The 18,243-nt window shown below is 41.8% G+C and overlaps 2 protein-coding genes across 3 annotated transcripts in view; both read right to left on the bottom strand.

The window, feature by feature from the left end:
- Positions 1-5,735, bottom strand: part of ccne2 (cyclin E2) — a 16,815-nt gene extending 11,080 nt beyond the window's left edge. Inside the window, exons 1-6 of one of the 2 annotated variants that reach the window (XM_019878573.1) lie at positions 5,416-5,735; positions 3,506-3,545; positions 2,958-3,039; positions 1,865-1,918; positions 983-1,125; positions 777-884 (exon numbers count right to left, since the gene is read on the bottom strand). In XM_019878573.1, the coding sequence (XP_019734132.1) occupies positions 777-884; positions 983-1,125; positions 1,865-1,918; positions 2,958-3,039; positions 3,506-3,519 (401 nt within the window). In that variant the 5' untranslated portion in view covers positions 3,520-3,545; positions 5,416-5,735. Of the gene's footprint in view, positions 1-776; positions 885-982; positions 1,126-1,864; positions 1,922-2,957; positions 3,040-3,505; positions 3,546-5,415 lie in introns of both variants that reach the window. The other variant, XM_019878572.1, reaches the window with a different exon arrangement.
- A 768-nt stretch (positions 5,736-6,503) lies between these two features.
- Positions 6,504-17,110, bottom strand: tp53inp1 (tumor protein p53 inducible nuclear protein 1). The gene is made up of 4 exons (XM_019878721.1): positions 16,880-17,110; positions 14,000-14,315; positions 10,316-10,811; positions 6,504-9,530 (listed from the first exon to the last, which is right to left on the bottom strand). The coding sequence occupies exons 2-4, from the start codon at positions 14,130-14,132 to the stop codon at positions 9,311-9,313; spliced, it is 849 nt and encodes a 282-aa protein (XP_019734280.1). The 5' UTR covers positions 14,133-14,315; positions 16,880-17,110; the 3' UTR covers positions 6,504-9,310.
- Between the last annotated feature and the right edge of the window lie 1,133 nt (positions 17,111-18,243).

Genomic DNA, 18,243 nt, shown 5'->3' on the forward strand with positions numbered 1-18,243 from the left:
ACATACATACATACATACATACATACATATATATATATATGTACATACATACATACAGGATGTATAATCATGTATACAATGACATGACAACCGTACATACTGTGGAGACTATCAAGACATACACAAAGTGTATGTATATGTATCCTGTACATATATGAAGTGTGTACATAAATGACAATATTTCACACATACCTGTATTTTAGAGAGAGCGAGAGGTAGAGAGAGAGAGAGAGAGAGAGAGAAAGAGCGCGCGAGATATGTATGTGTAGTGTGTTTTTGTAATGACCCTTGATAAGTTCTCCTTTTGTTTGGTAACGTGCATTTAAAGCTGCATCTGATTGGTCACGGTCAGAAATGTAAATTAAATTATTTTCTGATATAAACGTCAAATAGCACGTTTTTAACGTTAATTTAATTCATTAAAGCACTTTTTTTTAATTTAGCTTCATTCCCCCATTTCAATTTAAGTTTGATAATATCCATAGATTGGGAATTTAAACTGAAAATCAAAACATTTGCTTCAATTTTAAAAAAAATAAATAAAAAATTAAAATCTTTAAAGTAAAACTATCCCTTAATGTATCCATTAAGTTTAATTTAAATATAATTTTAAAAAAATCACATTTCTATATCCATTATTTCTTTGAAAAAAATGTATTTTGAACATTTTTTTTCAACTGTGATGATAACCATAGAAGATGAAATAACCATGATCTAATTATAGTTCATAAAATGTATTTGTACTTTAGTAAAAGTAAAAAAAAAAAAAAAAAAAACTCATGCTGGGCTGCAGTTTGTGGTGCCGCTGCATATAATTCTTGTCGTGAACGTACTTGAGCTCCTTGTTGAGCATCTTGATCCACACGTCATCCGAGCTGGCCCAACTGCGACAGCACGACAAGCGCCGCCCATACGGTCAATGCCACCGTCCTTGACACGAAACGCAAGGCGGCCATCTTAGGGTGGGATTGAAAGACGGTACCTGAGACAAGGTAGGGGCGAAGCCTTGATGAAGAGGTTCTTGAAGCGGTACTGCTTGAAGTTGGATGGGTCGGCGGGTTCCAGTTCTTTGTGCGGCGTTTCGATGAGGACGCACGGACTCGCTCCGTCCTCTGACCAACACTTCTATACCCCCCAAAAAATACATAAAAATAGTGTACGTGGTGGTTAATACACAACATGGCCGCCATGAACAGACTGGAAATATCTAAAAATGGCTGACTTGTTATGAGGCGTTAAATACACACATAAATAAAATTCTCTGTTTTATGGAAAATCTTTTTTTTTTTTGTCGGTACATTTTAAATCTTCTCTTCAATACTTAAAACTCAGCATTTCACATACAATGGAAGGTAAAACAACAAGGCGATGACAGCGACCCCTTGTGGCGACAGTCACTTTCATGACACTGCTTTTGAATACATGATGTCACCCGACCAAAACTTTAGCCTAATGGCGGAATTGCCTGTGTCATTTCTGAAAATTTTGGGAAAGAAGAAAAACAATTTTTAATTTAAAAAGTAAATCCCATTTATAATCTCGTTATTTTTTTTAATTTTTTTTTGCAAGCACATTCATTTTTTTTTTTGGTGCTGATAATTGAGAGAGCAAGCTCAAGAAAGAAGAAAAACAAATTTTAATTTAAAAAGTAAAGCCCATTTATAATCTCGTGATTTTTTTTATTTTTTTTTTGCAAGCACATTCATACTTTTTTTGGTGCTGATAATTGAGAGAGCAAGCTCAAAATGACTTCGGCTATATACTAAGGTGTGCAAACGCAATTATAATAATCAAGTCATCAGCTCTCGTCGCACGATCGGTTTGCTAATAACATGAAGGGAAAAAAAAAACCACACACACAAACCTGAATTTCATAGCAGCTTTGTTTCTTGGCAGTGGGTTGACTCTTCTTGGAGGGCTGACAGACAGACAACGAAAAGACAAGTCATGCAAACGGACACACCGGCATATGAACGCTTTCATTCTCTTCTAAAAGTGACATATGTAAAAAGTGACGTTTTAATAGCTTGTATAGAAATTGTTGATACAACTGCCTGCTTACCCGGTTAGCATGAAATTACAACCGAAACATTTTCCTGCCAATTTCCAAAAATGAGTCTGTGAGCGAACTTTTCCCAGTTTTGCCAGATGGTGATGCAACAGTTGAGCTAATTCACACGATACCTCGAGAGCTCGGCTGTCCAAAAGGTCAGCACAGTCGCAGTGTTAGCGCACATTAGCGTTAGCGCACATTAGTGTTAGCGGTCTCATGATGAAGTAAGTGCTGCCCCCACCAGTGAAAACAAAGTCAACTCATTACGAATGCGCCATTCATTTGCAGTCTGGACGCAGACGTCGTCTCGGAGTCACCATACCACAAATTGGCTCAGTTTGTTGCCAGAACTTGCTCCTCTACTTTTTTGAATCGTCACAAGAGTCAAGAGAAATTAAGATTTTTTTTTTTTAATTATATTCTGCCAACTTCTGAAAATATGAGCAGTTTTGGATATAATGTTATGTAAATGAGTCCAATCTACAAGATTATGACTCAAAACCAGAGCTTCTACGCCCATGACCTGAAAGCAAGACTGGGTGAAGATCCAGACACACTTTCAAGCCACGGCAGGCCCCACTGCTTAACAGTGCTTGGTGATCTGTCCGCCCACTAACTGAAAAGTGCTGCCTACAAGTGTGAAAATGATTTGGTCTTGATTGATGTTTGCGGCAAGAAATAGTAAAAACACAATTAAAAAAAAAAAAAAAAAAAGGAAAGTGAGAATAATCGCGGAATATATTTTAAGATATTATGTACGCAGGATGTGAGGAAGTGAGTTGAACTGTTCAAAAAAAAAAAAACAAAAAAAAAAAAACAAAAGACACTATTCCGAGTGTCTCCTGTCATGTTCTATTTGAGCAGATATGTAAATGCACTTCCAGAAGAAGATATGTCAACTGACCTCGCACTTCCTTTTTCTCAGTGGCGCTCTGATGGTGGGTTCGAGCGTGTTTGAGTCTCTGGCTTGAAGGGTGATGCGACCACTAAAGAGACACGTGAAACATGATTATCATCAACCGTTTTCTATCACGTAATGAATAGCAAGAAGAAAAGACAGAATATGTGTGTTTTATGCAACGTTTGTATCTGTTACTGCTACCGGTGACAAAGTCGCAATTCATAATTGGCGCAACTAATTTCAATGAGCCCCTCGTTGGAATTTCGCATTACATGTAAGCAGGTAAAGTTTCGAGAACAGGCACTATTTCGATTATTACAAATGAATCAAATCAAGAAGACACTTTCGCCTCACAGATGATTTGCCTTGACTGACAGAGAGAGAGAGAGACAAGTTGAAATAATGTGATAATGGTCTCGCCGCACCCGGCCCACCCTAATCCCTCCACACAGAAGGGGGGCGGGTGGGAGGGCGAACACCCCCCCCCCTCTCCCTATTGAAGAACCCCTCCTCCTCTCATCCCAACACAAACAGCAGCACCAGGTGCTCACCTGCGTCTGGACATGGTTGTGGCGACCGAGACTTGTGCTTCTGGAAAAAAAAAAAAAAAAAGAGACATGAAAATGGAGGTCTTGAGATGAAGTCACATTCTGGAGCCACTGAGGGTAATCGCCACCTACGTGCTGAAGAACCATCTGGTCGTATTTGACTTGCAAGTGGCAATTATAAGTCAACAAAGGTCTTAAATAGTCGAAGAGTCAGTGAAACACTTAGAAAGCCTAAGATTGTACACATGTGACGGTCTATGACACCATTGACAATAAAAAGGTACAAAATGGTGGATTTAAGATGAAATTGCTAATAAAGGTGCTTAATAAAAGTGACGTCGTTTAAAACAACTGTGAGTGTTTGATGTGTTTTTTTTGTTAGCTGCTGTATTAGTTATGTGTAAACCCCAGTAATGTGGAATAACTGTGTACTACACTGCATATGCTTTTGTCTCAGTGTTAGAGTTTTTTTGCGTTCGCTGCTGTATTAGTTATGTGTATACCCCAGTAATGTGGAATAACTGTGTACTACACCGCATATGCTTTTGTCTCAGTGTTAGAGTTTTTTTGCATATTCGCTGACTTGCGTTTGCCGTCCGAGTTGCGTTTGACGATTTGTAAAATAATGAAGAGTCAGACGGTGATTCTTACATTCATTATTGCGTAGATAATCATTATTTTACATTACTTGCAGTCAGTCTGACTATTCTACTTGCTAGTTTAAATTAAATCATTGTATCATACTCGAATCAAATGACAAATACTGGGGTGTGAGAACGATTGACACCAATGCTTATAAAGGCTTATTCCACTTGTATTAAACATAACTGGGAGTTCCACATACACCGGTCATGACAAAACCTCCAAAAAGAAAAACATAGGATACACACTTGAGCTTTAAACGAAACAAAATGATGAATTTAGTAAACAAAATGAAGAATTTAAAGTTGGGGGGGAAAATGAATATGAGACAGATTGACTCCACTGAGGAGGACGAGGGGGAGGGTTGTTGTTGTTCCCTCGCTTCTAGACAATAAAAACTCAAAAAATACCCAATTTAAAATCACACTTTAATCCTGGGGTGTCAGAATAAACGTTCTCAAACCCCCTCGGCGTACTTTGAGCGACGGGAAATGGCCGAAATATCAAAATTGACACGAGAATAGAAACGTAAAGACGCGCCAATTCGAGCAGCGTTAAGCGGGAGGATTGTGGGAGCCCCCCCTGAACTCGACTTGCTTTGCAGCCACAAAATAGCCTCAGAAGCAGCTCCAAACGTAACCCTGTTGGCTTTTTAGGCACCCCAACAACTACATCGAACCCTTAACTTCCACGTGAAGCACATTTGTGGCCATTTCAAAGCGGTTAGGCGTGTTGATAAGCGAGGTCAAGTTTGGGAGGGAAGCTACTGTAATTAGCTGATGTTAGCCGTGTTGCTAAATGGGTCAACACTTCTACCGATGCCGTTAGTAGCACATTTATAAATACTAACCAAGGACAGTTTTGTTCCGTCGTACACGCCACGACCAATAAAGGCGACAGGTTAAATAGCAACTTTGGAGACCAGAAAAACGACTTTCGGGATGAGTCTGTCAACGACACTTTGTGATCGTACGCGTCAACTGTCGTTCAAAAAAATGTGCAACATGGCACCAAGCGCGGCAATAATATGACCTGTGAGATACCAAGCCGATGTCATCCCGTGCATATTTAATATTTAAGGAGATAAAACGTAGAAAAAGAAGGCACCTTTTCAAGTTGAATCCCGCTTTTATGGCGCAAACCACCCCCCAGTTCGTGTTTAAACAACAAAACGACGACGAAAATGAATGTTTTAGACACATCGAGCAAGATACACAAACGTAAGAATGTCTAAAGGTGTTTTAAAGAAGTCCTCGGTGTGTCGGCCTTACCTCCAAGAAGGAAGAATGAATGACTGGATCAGCTGTCGCGCCGGCGCCAATCCTTATATCCGCCTGTTCTGCCGCGCCGGTACTGCGCATGCGCGTTCCCGGTTCGCACTGAAACGCGCTCAAAAAGTTTGAAAACGAGCGGAAAAAAATGTACACGCGAACCCGTGGGACTGGTGCGCCTTCAACGCGACGGAAACGCTCATTCGGGACAAACATTCGCGAGCTGATCGAGCCTTTTCTTCGCTTTCACCCAGCAGACAGCGTTCGTTTCAATCGACGGCAGTACTTCACGGTGTTTTTCCACGGAAATATGGCTTTCCGTATGTTCCGGTTGGATTTTAACGACGCGGCACGCCCCCTGAGGTCGTCTGGGATGCAAACGGCAGGGCGAAGTGGTCGAAAAGTTGTATTTTTGAGTAGTTTTTCACCCGCAGTCGAGGGAATTTCCGCGTCCGGGGGAGGAGTCGGCGGGACAGTCGGCCAATGGAAGCGTGAGCCGGGCTGCTCACGTGACGCCCTAGCCAAAATGTAAACAGACGGCACGTGGAGCTGCTGTCAAACTTGTCAACAAAGTGAAAATGTGGACTTTTCAACATTATACCTAATTTTTATCATTTATCAAACAACTTTAGGACCGAAATACCAATTCCTATCAGCGAAAATGGCGCCGTAGTTGTCTGCAAGAACTCCGCTTTTTTGTTTTTCTTTTATAATATGGTGTTTGTTGTCCTTCGTGTGACCCCGCTGTGGATGGTTTCAGCGTTTTGGCCACTACATTCGTCGAAGAAGTGCTCGGTACTCGGTGGTCGTCGCTGATTTTCAGCCCCAGAGTACTTGTTTTTTTTTAATGTTGCAGAAGGAACAATACAAAATATTACGGTGGTGCCTTAAGACACGAACTTGATTCATTCGGTAACCAAGCTCTTAATTTAAAGCACTCATCACTCCAAATTAGAATGAATCGGAATTGAATTAATCCATACCAGACTCCCAAAAAGCCCAACAAACAATTGTGATGTCTTTCTGTCCATCAGGGGCAGTAAAATAGCCATGCAGACACAAACGAAGAAGACTTTTACAACTGAACGTGCAAGTATGAAAACATTTATTTTGCAACTAGTAAAAGATCACACACATGAACTAGTACAGTTTGAAAACAAACAACCCCACCATATCAGATTTCCAAGCAAAGTGAATTGAACAGTCGTACATATACAAAAGACAGAGGAAATATGTCGATAAATAAAGAAAAAAAAAGTTAACCCTACATTTCCTACAGCATGTGTATTTTTTTTTTCTTTTGGCAAAGTGCGGTATTATTCCAGTAAACTACAACAGAAACGTGTAACACTTGGTGAATAAAAACAAAAACAAAACTATGCAAGTACAAATGCCATGTAATATTCTTCACACTAGAGAATAAAGACAAACTGGAGGTTTTGCTACATGATTCTGTCTGCTTTGCGTGCGAGTCTTTAGAAAAAAAGGGCGAGAGTGGTGCATAGTTGACATCCATTTGGGTCTTTTGTTTTCTTGTAGAACGTTCCAAAACATAAAAGACATTAAATATGAGTCCAAGTTCTTCATCGATGCATTGTCCGAAGAACATCCTCAACCTGGAAGGCACGTGATGCCCAATTTTTCAAGGCATTAAACATTTACAAAAATAATAATAAACAGACAAATCCCTGTTAGTTTTCATGATGACAGACTGATGGAAACAATAAGCTGCGATCCTTTCTGTCACATTATGGAGAGAAAAAAAAAGACATGATTTCTGACATTCAAGAAATGAAAACTTTCAAATGCGCCAAAGAGAACTCGTCTGAATTTGTTGGCGCTTTAAAATGACGCAGAAGTCCTGATTGTTATCATTTGTCAAATGTGCCCTTTACTGTATTTTTTTTTTTTTTAGGTAAATAATCATCTTAAATATAACATGAGTATATGCAGGCAGGTAGAGTATGCACTCCTTATTGTCATGAAGCTAATTTCTGCCCACTTCTTCCAAGAAATCCTCTGAAATTACATTAAAAAGTTAAAAAAAAAAAAAACTACAACAACAAAATAGATATACTGCTGACTCAATGTACAAAGTGAGCATTTTTGACCATAATGCAAATGTGGATTACACGTATTATTATTCATCCTCATCATCATGTTAAGAGCGCCAAGCCCAACAACACAAATTACAAACATCATTTTAATATCATACTAAAAGATTACAGATCCTCGCTACCCTTTTTTTTTTTTTTGGTTGAGTTTTAACAAAAAGTGTATCTACTACATGAACATGAAACAAAAAGAAAACATGTCTCAATCAAACAGTCCAGGGACCAACACTAAATGTCTCACAAGCAAAAGAAAACAGAGAAGAAAAAAAAAAAGGAGGAAAAAGAATCATCAGCCGTCAAGTAAATCTGCATTTTCCGAGTATAATGTGATTGGTTGTGACCCTGAGAAGTGGACTGCAGATTTTAAGGAAAAATAAAAACATTTTTCTTCCCATTTTCTGTTTTTTATTTTCCTTCTACCTAATAACATCTCGACCACCACAACTGACGCAAACGCACACACACACACGAACTTTCTCATACTGATATGCAATCTGTTTTTCATTTTTTCAAAAACAATTTTTGAACTTTTTTTGAAAATACTTTTTTGTCTTACATTTCTAGTCGTTGTAAAGCTACCATGAAAACAAGGCAAGTTTAGTGATATCTAACCCAGCTGTTTTTTTTGTGTGTGTTTTTTTTAACTTTTATTCTTCCTCTTTTATCTTGATAGAAAATTGTGAATATGACAAAAAGTCAGAGGCAGGACCACTTTTAAAATTTCTCGACCATACTTTTTCCCCTTTAGACACATTGGAGTGAATATTCCGTTACAATAAAAAAAATAATCATTTCGGTTTGTGTCGAGTTCAAGACTTTAAAGGATAATTGACACCTTCAAGCAGGGTTCGAGTTGGAATTTAAGATTTGTGCATAAAAAATGTTGTGGGGGTTTGGGGGGTGAATATATATATACAAGAGAGCACATAACGCAAGACGGAAGGGATGCATGGTATTTATGGCACCGATATTTATTGGCCCAATATTGCGGAAAAAATGGCAGCGCGTTTACTGGTCTGATACTACAAAAAAAAAAATAAGCCGATACTAAAATCCACATGAAAATACAGAACGAGACCAAGTCCCCTCAACTCTAAAAACAATATACATTTGTTTTTATGTATTGAAACTCGGGGTATACTTTTTCATGAGTGCACGGCCCCATTTTCTTCAATCAGAGCTGCATCCGAGACTTCCTCGGAACCGCCTCGGGGGCGTGCTTGCTTTCGACGGCCGTCAGAACACGTAAAAACCACAGCGGCTGTCCGAAAGGAACAGTTGGATAGTTTTCCAGAAGGGAAGTGTAAAAGGAGCTTCACTCTTCCATCGTCTTTTTTTTTTTGGACTAAATAACACATTCAACACGAGAAAACGCTACATCTTATTTAGCAACATGCTAGCAACTTTTGGAGTTTCAATAGCGGAGATACAGTGTGTCAGCAAGTAACAAGATGTGATTAAAAAGACCCTTCCCCCAAATATAATAAACTCGAACCCCGCCTTAGAGCTCAAATGTGATGAGGGACGTTCAAGTATTGTTGATAGGTTGTCGGGTGATGATGCAATGGCAATACGACGGGTTAAAGTGAGCCTGCCTCTGAGTAAAGTGACCTACAGCGCTGATTCTACACGTGAGGAAGAAAAAGAGTCCATGAAGCAGAAGACACACCAAATGGCCCTCCACCGACGTCGCTTATTCGCCCAATCGGACGCCTCGGATGTTAAAACGGCGTCACCGGACGTCCTGCTGGTGTTTGTTGTGTGACGCAAAGGCGGCGCCCTCAGAAGTTGAGGTGGCGCTGGCTGGGCTGGTGCAGGTGGGTGGGGCCGGCCTTGGGTGGGTGCAGAAGGTTGAGGCGGCGCAGCGCGTTGCGGGACAGCAGCGGCTGACCGGCGAGGCCCGGGCGCTGCGGCAGGAGGCCGGCGCGGGTGGGAAGCGCCGCCGCATAGCACGCCGAATGGTGAAGGCCCGCGCGGCGCTGAACCGACGACACATCTGGCCTGCGAAGCAAGGCGGGGAGGGGGGGGATGGGAGGACAAAGTATGAGGATGATGTTCCCATGCAGGCCATAATGAGAGACAGCCAAAACGGCCCCAAAGATGATCGAGGCATGGGACGCACTATTGCAGCATGTTCACTATCGTAGCTCACGTGTACCGTTTAAAAATTCTTCTCTCAGCCCTCCACATTCCCATTCTTTGCCAGTACCCTCGGTGAATTGTACATGAAATGAAATTTTTTTTTTTTTTTTTTACAACAGCCACCTGCCTGGCATCCCGCCCTGCTAATAGAAACGTGCGTCACAGGCTGTTAGGCAAATCCTCGTTGACAGAAATGTTGAAATTGAATATTTATTCGACACATTTTTACAGCATTGGAAAAACGTTATGAATGTTTGTGTCATGTTTGTCATCCTACAGAAACTACATTAAAAAAAAAAACAATATATTTCCCTCGCCCAAATGTTTCCAATTTCCAAACATTTTAGAAAAACCTCCAGGGAGCCACTAGGGAGGCGCTAAAGAGCCGCATGCTGCTCCAGAGCCGCAGGTTGCCGACCCCCGTCCCAAACCCTAACCCCTAAATCTCTAACCGTGACCCACAACCCAAACACCTGACCCCAACCACCCTAAACCTAAATCCCCAATCTTATCTCGAAACGTTATCCCTAACCTTAACTGCACCCCTAAATCCCTGACCCCTACCTGTAGCGCCTGAATCACTAATCCCATTTGGCTTCAAGTCTTCGATCCCAACCCCGCAAACCAAGTGGCAAGATTATTACCTGTGATGCGAACCGTCCAGAGTGCGCCTGCCCTTCTCCTTGGGGCCGGCGGCGAGTTCCAGGTCCAGAGTGTGCTGCAGGGGGTTCTGGTTGAGCCTGGGAGGGCTGTGGTGGGCATAGACCGACATGCTGGGGTGTTCTATCAGCAGGTTCTCCAGAGGACTGGTCTCCACCAGGACGGACTGGACCCCGCGGCCGGTGAAACACGGCGGCGGCGTGACGAACCAGCTCTCCTCCAGGGATGAGGCATCCAGGCGCAGGAAGTCGCTGTCCTCCTCTTCCTCCCCATCGTCGTCCTCCTCCTCGGCGCCGCCATCCGGGTCGGTGTCGGCCGTGGAGTTGAGGGAGGTGCAGGAGGCGTAGCGGACAGGGGGGCTGGCCACGGGGGACGGGATCATCACCAAGTCCTCGTCTTCCTCCTCCTCCTCCTCGTCTTCGCCCCGGCCAACGGTGGAACCGGATAATCCGTCGCCACGCTGGTTCAAACAGCTGTCAGCTGACGACACAATCACAAACGATACGTTTTAATTCACCGTCATCCTAACGCAACGGTACGAAAGCTTGTCACAATTTTTCACCCCCCCCCCCAAAAAAAAAAGCCAAAAGCACAGTCAATGATTTATACTTGATGGCATTTTGGTGAAATATTCAACTCTCATCACTACCATTTTTTGTATTGATTAAAAAGTGTCCATTTTGCAATTGACGTGTTATTTTCTGGAATGTTTACATCTTGAATGACATTTCAAATGATTGAACTGAAATTTTTTTTATGATTATTTGAATGACATACCATATTGGCCCGAATATAAGACGGCCCTGATTATAAGACGACCTTTTTCAAGTTTGAAAAAATACTTTTTGGACACCAAATTAATTTTTATACAGAAAATAATTACAGTACATCTGAAACAAATGATTATAACAATATATTTGAGAGAAAAAGCATGTTATTTTGCCTCATTCAAATCTCAATATCTGAACATTTAAATATGTAAACTAAAGTGCAATCACATTTGTAAATGAATGGCTTCTGGTTTTTGAAATGTAAATTACATCATAACTTCTCCTCAGCTGCCGATCTTCGACCCACTTTTCTCCAGATTGTCGCTACATTTCTCCATTTTCTGTTATCTCTTCTATGATTTTCTTCTCTTTTCTTTCTTACCGCTATTTTTTATTTTTCTTCTTCGTGCTACCGCTATTTTAATTTTTATTCTTCGTGACAGGGGTTCACTTTGGTCTAGGGAGTCAAGTTCAGCATTCGCTTCAATGATATCTGGCGCCATCTAGCGTCGTGAATGGGTATAACGTCTAGACCCCGAATATAAGACGACCCCCACTTTTTCAGTCTTATTTCAATGCAAAAAACACCGTCTTATATCTGGGCCAATACGGTATTTAGCTTGTTTAGTCATTTAACAGCATTTTATCCACGATGCCTCCGCGTGACGAGTAAGACCCACATTTTGTTTCTAATTGTTTTTAAAATTACTTGGAGGATGAAGACGAGACACAAAATCATTCGTGTTAATGTAAGTTGCGACAGGAGGGGCTTTGTTCGTGTTTTTTTTTTCCTTCCTCTGTTTGTGAACAGCCCGACATCACGTGAGCCCAACCTGACCACAGGCTCACTCAGAGCAGCTCTAACAACACACGCCAATCCTGACGTTATTTTTGAAGCCCGAGAGGAAGCCTAAATGTGCACACCCACGTGCACACAACACTCGCTGCAGCTTCGAGTGACTCACCCAGACAGGAAGTTAAGAGCTCAGCTGGCCGGATGCTAAAAATAACCCGTCTGACTTTTTCATTTAAAAAAAACAAAACAAAACAGAAAACACAAGTCAAGCATTGCAATTTGTTGACTTCACCTTCCGTAATTTCTCTTTTTCCGCCTAAGAACATACAATCAGTCAGTCAGTCGGGCAACCAAAGGGATGATGCAATAACCATGCAAACAAACCTGCTCACTTGTTTGTTTACTTCCTGTTTGGAGGCTCGCGCCACGCCCATGTCTTGAGCCACAGGACGCTTCATTAGGTACGCCAAACAACTCAACTGTCGTTCATACGAACCAAATCGCAATGCTTGAATCCCGAACCCTCAACACACTTGACCCTAAACTCTGAATCCCCAAATCCCCCAAATCCCTAACCCCAAACACCGAGCCCCTAAACACACTAAATACCAAACTCTAAATTTAACTTCAACAGACAAGTCCCTTACCCAAGCACCAAGACCAGACTTGAACTACTAAATATAACCTTGAAATGTTGGTTTTAAATCCCACCGCTAAAACATACCGTACATTTACGTCCGTAAGACCCACATATAAGTCTTAAATTTTCCCCAAGATGGACAGGGCGCCGAATAATGCGGGTCGCCTTGTGTGTGGGAACCCCGTTGTGTGACTTTGATGATGTTTTGCTCCCACTGCCTTTCAAAAATAAATAAATAAAAACATATGTTAGCGAGCATGCATGCTAACTGTATTTTTTTTGAGCTAGCGTATGTTTTACCATGCCAGTATTCAATAATACTATAATTAGTGTCCTTGACATAGTAAAAAATTGGAGATGGGGGGTCTATATTTCCCTCCTGGGATGCACAAGTAACCGAGGTGGTCGGCATTTGCACCCAGTGACCCCCCCTGTCCCCAAATATTCACACGCAAAGTGGCATCTGAGCCGGCTCGAGTCGTGTCAAATTGGGTCAACGGGTTTTTGTGGGTGTTTTGACTGGCACCTATTTTTGTACCTGAGACGGTTCCAAAAAGCTGCCGCGCCTAGTTGCCTGTGTAACCTCCACGCTCGCTTCACTTGTTTACATACACTACTGTTTATAGAACAGGGGTGTGCAAACTTTTGTGGGTTAATGTTTAAAACAGACAGATGGGCTAAGTCATTCGTCGATAACTAGGACAAAAAAAAAAAAAAAAGTTGACCACCAAAATATGTTGACGCAAAGCTTTTGACTTGAGGCATTGTTGGCACTAATTGAAATGCAATCCGCACCGCATTTCTGAGCCACATAAACGTTCCATTGTACGGTTTCTAAACCATCAAGCTGACACTGCAGGCAAGAGTCATTTTCCCTGGGGCACATCTTGTCGCACGTGTTGCCACAATAATGATATGTTTGCCATAGATCCACTTCCTCGCTTATTCGATGGCAAAAATAATCAATTCTAAAGTGAGTCGAGAGTGAAAGCCCTTGAGGTGATGCATTTTTCCCCCCAAAAAGTATAAAAATCTCAAATGAGTATTTTACAAGTATCTTAAATGATTTTTTTTAAATAATAGAAGAATGAATTGTAATTTTGCATTTTTTTCTTTAAAAAATAAATATCTTACATTGCTATCCGTTGCAACTTCACATCAACACCACCCCAAAATTATGTTTTATCGATAAACAAAAAGCCTGTATTACACCATCTTCCCTGGCCTTCTTTTTTTAAAGGTCGGGGTTTCTGACTGACAGCAACGACATATGAACCAGTTTATTTTATGAGTGATAAAAAAACATATACACACATTTAATCAATCAATCTAGCCAATTTTAGGAGAATGCTCAAAGGGGCAGAATTAAAGAACAAAACAGGCCTTATGTGGTTCATCGTGCACACCGATGAAAGTCGGCTGGCGGTCAGACAGGTTTGAGCACATCGAAGGCGAGACTCACCCAGGAAGTTGACCAGGATCCAGTCTTCCTCGCCCGCCTCCTCCTCAGGCTGCTTGTTGTGGCGATGGCGGCAGCTTGGCTCAGGGGTGACAACGTCATCACCAAATAGAGCGCTGGCGAACCTCTGGAACATCCTGCTGGGGCGCGGGCGTGGCTCGGGGAGCGGCGGCGAGGCGCTTCGGTCATCAGCTGCGGGCGGGCAGGCGCTCGGCCGGGGCGCTAAAATGCATCAAGGGCGTGTGGTCGCGGCTCATCAGAGAGCCAGGGGGGCGCACATGGTTCGTGTGGATGCGGGGATAGAGAACGACTAGGAAACCTGAAAGACACAGAAAGCCTTAACATATGTCAGTGTTGACAGTTTTTTATGGGGTTTGACAATGTACAATCAAGCCCAAATTTTGTGTTGTGCGCCGTGGGTGCAGTACCACATTAAGCCACAACAAGCCAGGCAGCACTGAGCTTTGCGGGAAGTGATGCAGCATAATTTACGTGTAAGAGGCAGAGCGGTTCCCCAATTATAAGATCCAGTAACAGTCGTCATTCACACTGAGCAGACAGTTCATATTTATTTAGTTTTATCTGGCAGTTTTACGGTAAACTTCAATTAGGAGTGACAAAAATTGCGCAAGAAAAGTTTTAATTTGTTTTTTTCATGTCGTGCAAGTGATGTTTATGATCCGAGTCTACCATTTCTTGACAGCGAAGAGACAACAGTCTTTGAGGAACACTTTAAAAATGTCATTTAATTTGTATGTGTCTTTGTATGTTAATTTATCATTTCTCTATCACAAATTTCAGTTAGCGCATGTGGGGCTGTAATGTTTACCCCCGATAAACGGATGAGGAACTCAAGTTGTGGCTTTATTGTGTTGCAAATATTAGGGATTATCCTGGCCGCAGCTGCGCTGCTTTCAGCTGTTAAACGGACAAAAAGGACGCTGTTTCAGTCAGCAGCAGCAAATGGAAGACAGACAAGACACACGCACGCACGCACGCACGCACGCACGCACGCACGCACGCACGCACGCACGCACGCACGCACGCACGCACGCACGCACGCACGCACGCACGCACGCACACACACACACACACACACACACACACACAAAAAAGCCGAACATCTTCACAGTTGGTCCGCACACAGGAGGACAAAGCTCTGAGTCATTGAGCGCCACAAGGACTCCTCGGTGGTTTATTTGAAGCCATGACAACTCTTACTGAGGGCCAATATTTCTGTCCAGATCGTATTTCTACGATCTGTGCTTTTCAAAACCAGCAGACGCTCAAATCTCGGATTTATTTGGCGGATTGTAAACGACCCGCGATTTGCCAAATCTGGTGAAACTACGCTGTGACCTCAACTGTCCAAATGGCGGCAACAGTCTTGAATATTTTGCAATGTTAACTAGTTTGGTCGTTTTAAAATACTCACAGTGCCGTCTAACCTATATGTGGACACCGCCCTTCTTTTTGTCCAAATGTGTTAAACAATGCAAACTTGTGTTCCAGGCACTCGCGAAGCTTAAAGTTTAGCTCGCCGCTGTGCCGTGAAAAAGTGTATTCAACTTCTTAAATTGCCACATCGTAGCTAAGCCTAAATTGCGTGCAGAAAGCGTGTCATTATTTGAGTTTTTTAGTGCAACTTGGTCTACTTCCGCGAATATTCAAAACATTTTGTCGTTATTGAAGTCGCGTGACGTTCACGGTACACACGTTCTTTGTTCAGCCAAATCGAAAAGTGCGAATGGTTGTGACTGTTATACGTCAGAAGCTATTCTTCGTCAGCCTTTGTTGTTAAAGTTAGAGGACCACCACTCACCCAACACCTTTTTAGCACACTGAACCGAAACCTTCTTTGATTCGTTGACAATTGAATTCATCCACTTATATTTTTTCAAAATATCCGATTTTTTTCGCCAGCACCTGAACGCACAACGGGTTCACTGTGGTTGTGCTGCGTTTGTGACAAAGTCAGACTCGTAAATTTCTGTGTCATCCCAAAGTGGCTTTCATTCGCGCCGTCGATGAACTTTCAACATTGTAAACATGTTTTGCAAGAAAAAAAAAAAAGAGTATGACTAACACGCCTTCACAAAACAACAGCCAAAAAAGTGTCAATAATCTGCTGCTGCTCTTCCACTCAACAACCCAGGACGAGTAAACAACCCCGTAAACGAACACAATTAAGCAGTTACGCTTGGTGGCAGATAAAAAAACATTTAACAGACAGTTGCAAGTGTAGATTTGTGAGTATTTGGCAATCAAGACAACGCGAATTACTTTAACGAAATGTAACCGTGGGCTGATTGTTACGCACGAACACCAGCGGATACAATTGGAAAAGATGGGTACATTTGACAAAACTACCGTGTAACTTTTGCACCCAACTGTATTTAAAGATGTTTTTATTTTGTAGTCACGCAGACCTGTTGGTCCAGTGATCGGCTGTCTTGTTTGGGCATGAGGTTTTAAGAGTGGGTGTTGCGAAGCCTGTTTGTGTAAGACGGTTTAGCTCGTTAGCAGCCAGGCGTGGAAGAGAAGAAAGGAGGTGGGGGATGTTATTCGACACGGCTGGGGTAGGACCAACCGACGTCTGCCTGAAAATATAACGTTATCGCAGTGTACAAACACCCAATCGAACGCACCGAAGAAAAAGTGCAGTTAAAAACGCACAAAGAATTAAAATCGTCGAGCAGCTATGTTGCTAACTAAGCGAACAAAACGTAAAACGACACGAACACGGCAGCATCAAATTGAACAGAAAACCGCAACAAACGTCCGATAAACTGCACAGTCATGATGGGTGTAAAAATTGTGAAGAAGCTGTTCAGGATGACAAAAGCTGAAGGAGTGTATGTGTGGAGAAAACAAAGAACGCACCTGCAGCTCAACCGCCGACGTAAAAAAAACCCAAAACGTAATTTAAATTCCTTTTCGAAGGCGAGGTAGATGTTTGCCTTTTTCGAAAAATGAAAAGGTCGACGTTTTCTTCGTCAAAGAAATAAAGTACAAAAAAAGGCGTACAGTTCGGAACTTAAATTGTTTCTTCTTTACCCACCGACTGCCTCTTGTTATTGTTGTGTGCGAGTGGGCCTTCTCAACAGCTGATCGCTGTGACGTCAGAAAGAGGCGGGGTAGAGACTGGCACCTCGACCAATCGTGGAGCGCGAAACTGATTGTCACTAACACACGTGATCGTGTTAACCGAAGGACATGACTGGGCAAAGCTCGCACGGGCTCCAAAACACGCGTTACATAAGCCGGCACATATCCGCTTCCGGTTGCGTTTTGTAACGTTCCTCATTGTATTTGTTACTCCTGTTATAGTCTGTTGTCCTTCTGGTAACGGTAACTTTTATTTTTGTACGCATGCGTCCATGGCAAATGTTTAAAACCAAAATTAGAATGAGCAAGTATTTTTCGAATTCACAACACATCTTGTTTCGTTTTACTTTTGAGAAAAAAGGTGGATGACAAGGAAGTCCTATTTTAGTCAACATTAAAGTCTTTTTAGGACAAGTCCGACCCTTGAGAAAAAAACTTGCAACATTTCCAGAATAGTCAGAAAAGTCATATATTTTTGAGACAAAAAGATGAGGAAATTAAATTGTAAAAAAAGTGCAAATGAGTGACTAGTCAGAACATATATATATATATATATATATATATATATAATAAAATATTTTCCCCTGAATATTGCACATTTTACAACAACAATGGAAATCAACTTTAAAATTGAACATTGTAAAAAGAAGTGAACGATTTTTAATCATTTGATGCCAGACATTGTGGTGACTTTTGAGGCGCGTATCCTGAAAATGTGTTCAGATTCTTAATCTACTCGAATCAACCAGACCAAAACAAAACCATAAATTGAGATTGGAAAAACACACACACGAGATAAAGCCTGCTTGCCTGACCTGCCGTTTTTCCACTTGTGCGCAAGCAGGTCACAACTGGACATGTGATGACATCTCAACACTGATAAGAACGTCCTTGATGGCCTCGGCGTTACGTCAACTCCAGCACTATTCGAACCTTCCAAAACTACCAGGAGCATTGTTTCACTCTTTAATCTGAGTTTTACATTAGGCACAGTTGTGTAATTGGAGGATTGGTTACAATCATGTCATATTTATTTTAAATACACATCTGTCACTAAATAACTGGTTCATAGAATTATTGGAAATAATAAAATAAAATTATCATTTATTTTTTATTTTACTAAAATCACAATACAGAGA

Source organism: Hippocampus comes, unplaced genomic scaffold, assembly GCF_001891065.2.
Source record: "Hippocampus comes isolate QL1 unplaced genomic scaffold, H_comes_QL1_v1.1 scaffold315, whole genome shotgun sequence".
NCBI classification, from domain to species: Eukaryota; Metazoa; Chordata; class Actinopteri; order Syngnathiformes; family Syngnathidae; genus Hippocampus; species Hippocampus comes.

Bases quoted from the DNA above. Each gene is read 5' to 3' on its own strand.
- tp53inp1 (XM_019878721.1), bottom strand. From the start codon at position 14,132: ATGTTCCAGAGGTTCGCCAGCGCTCTATTTGGTGATGACGTTGTCACC. The intron at 10,812-13,999 runs GTGAGTCTCGCC...TTGTGTCGTCAG, and splicing joins GATCCTGGTCAACTTCCTGG to CTGACAGCTGTTTGAACCAG. The intron at 9,531-10,315 runs GTAATAATCTTG...CTTGCTTCGCAG, and splicing joins CTGGACGGTTCGCATCACAG to GCCAGATGTGTCGTCGGTTC.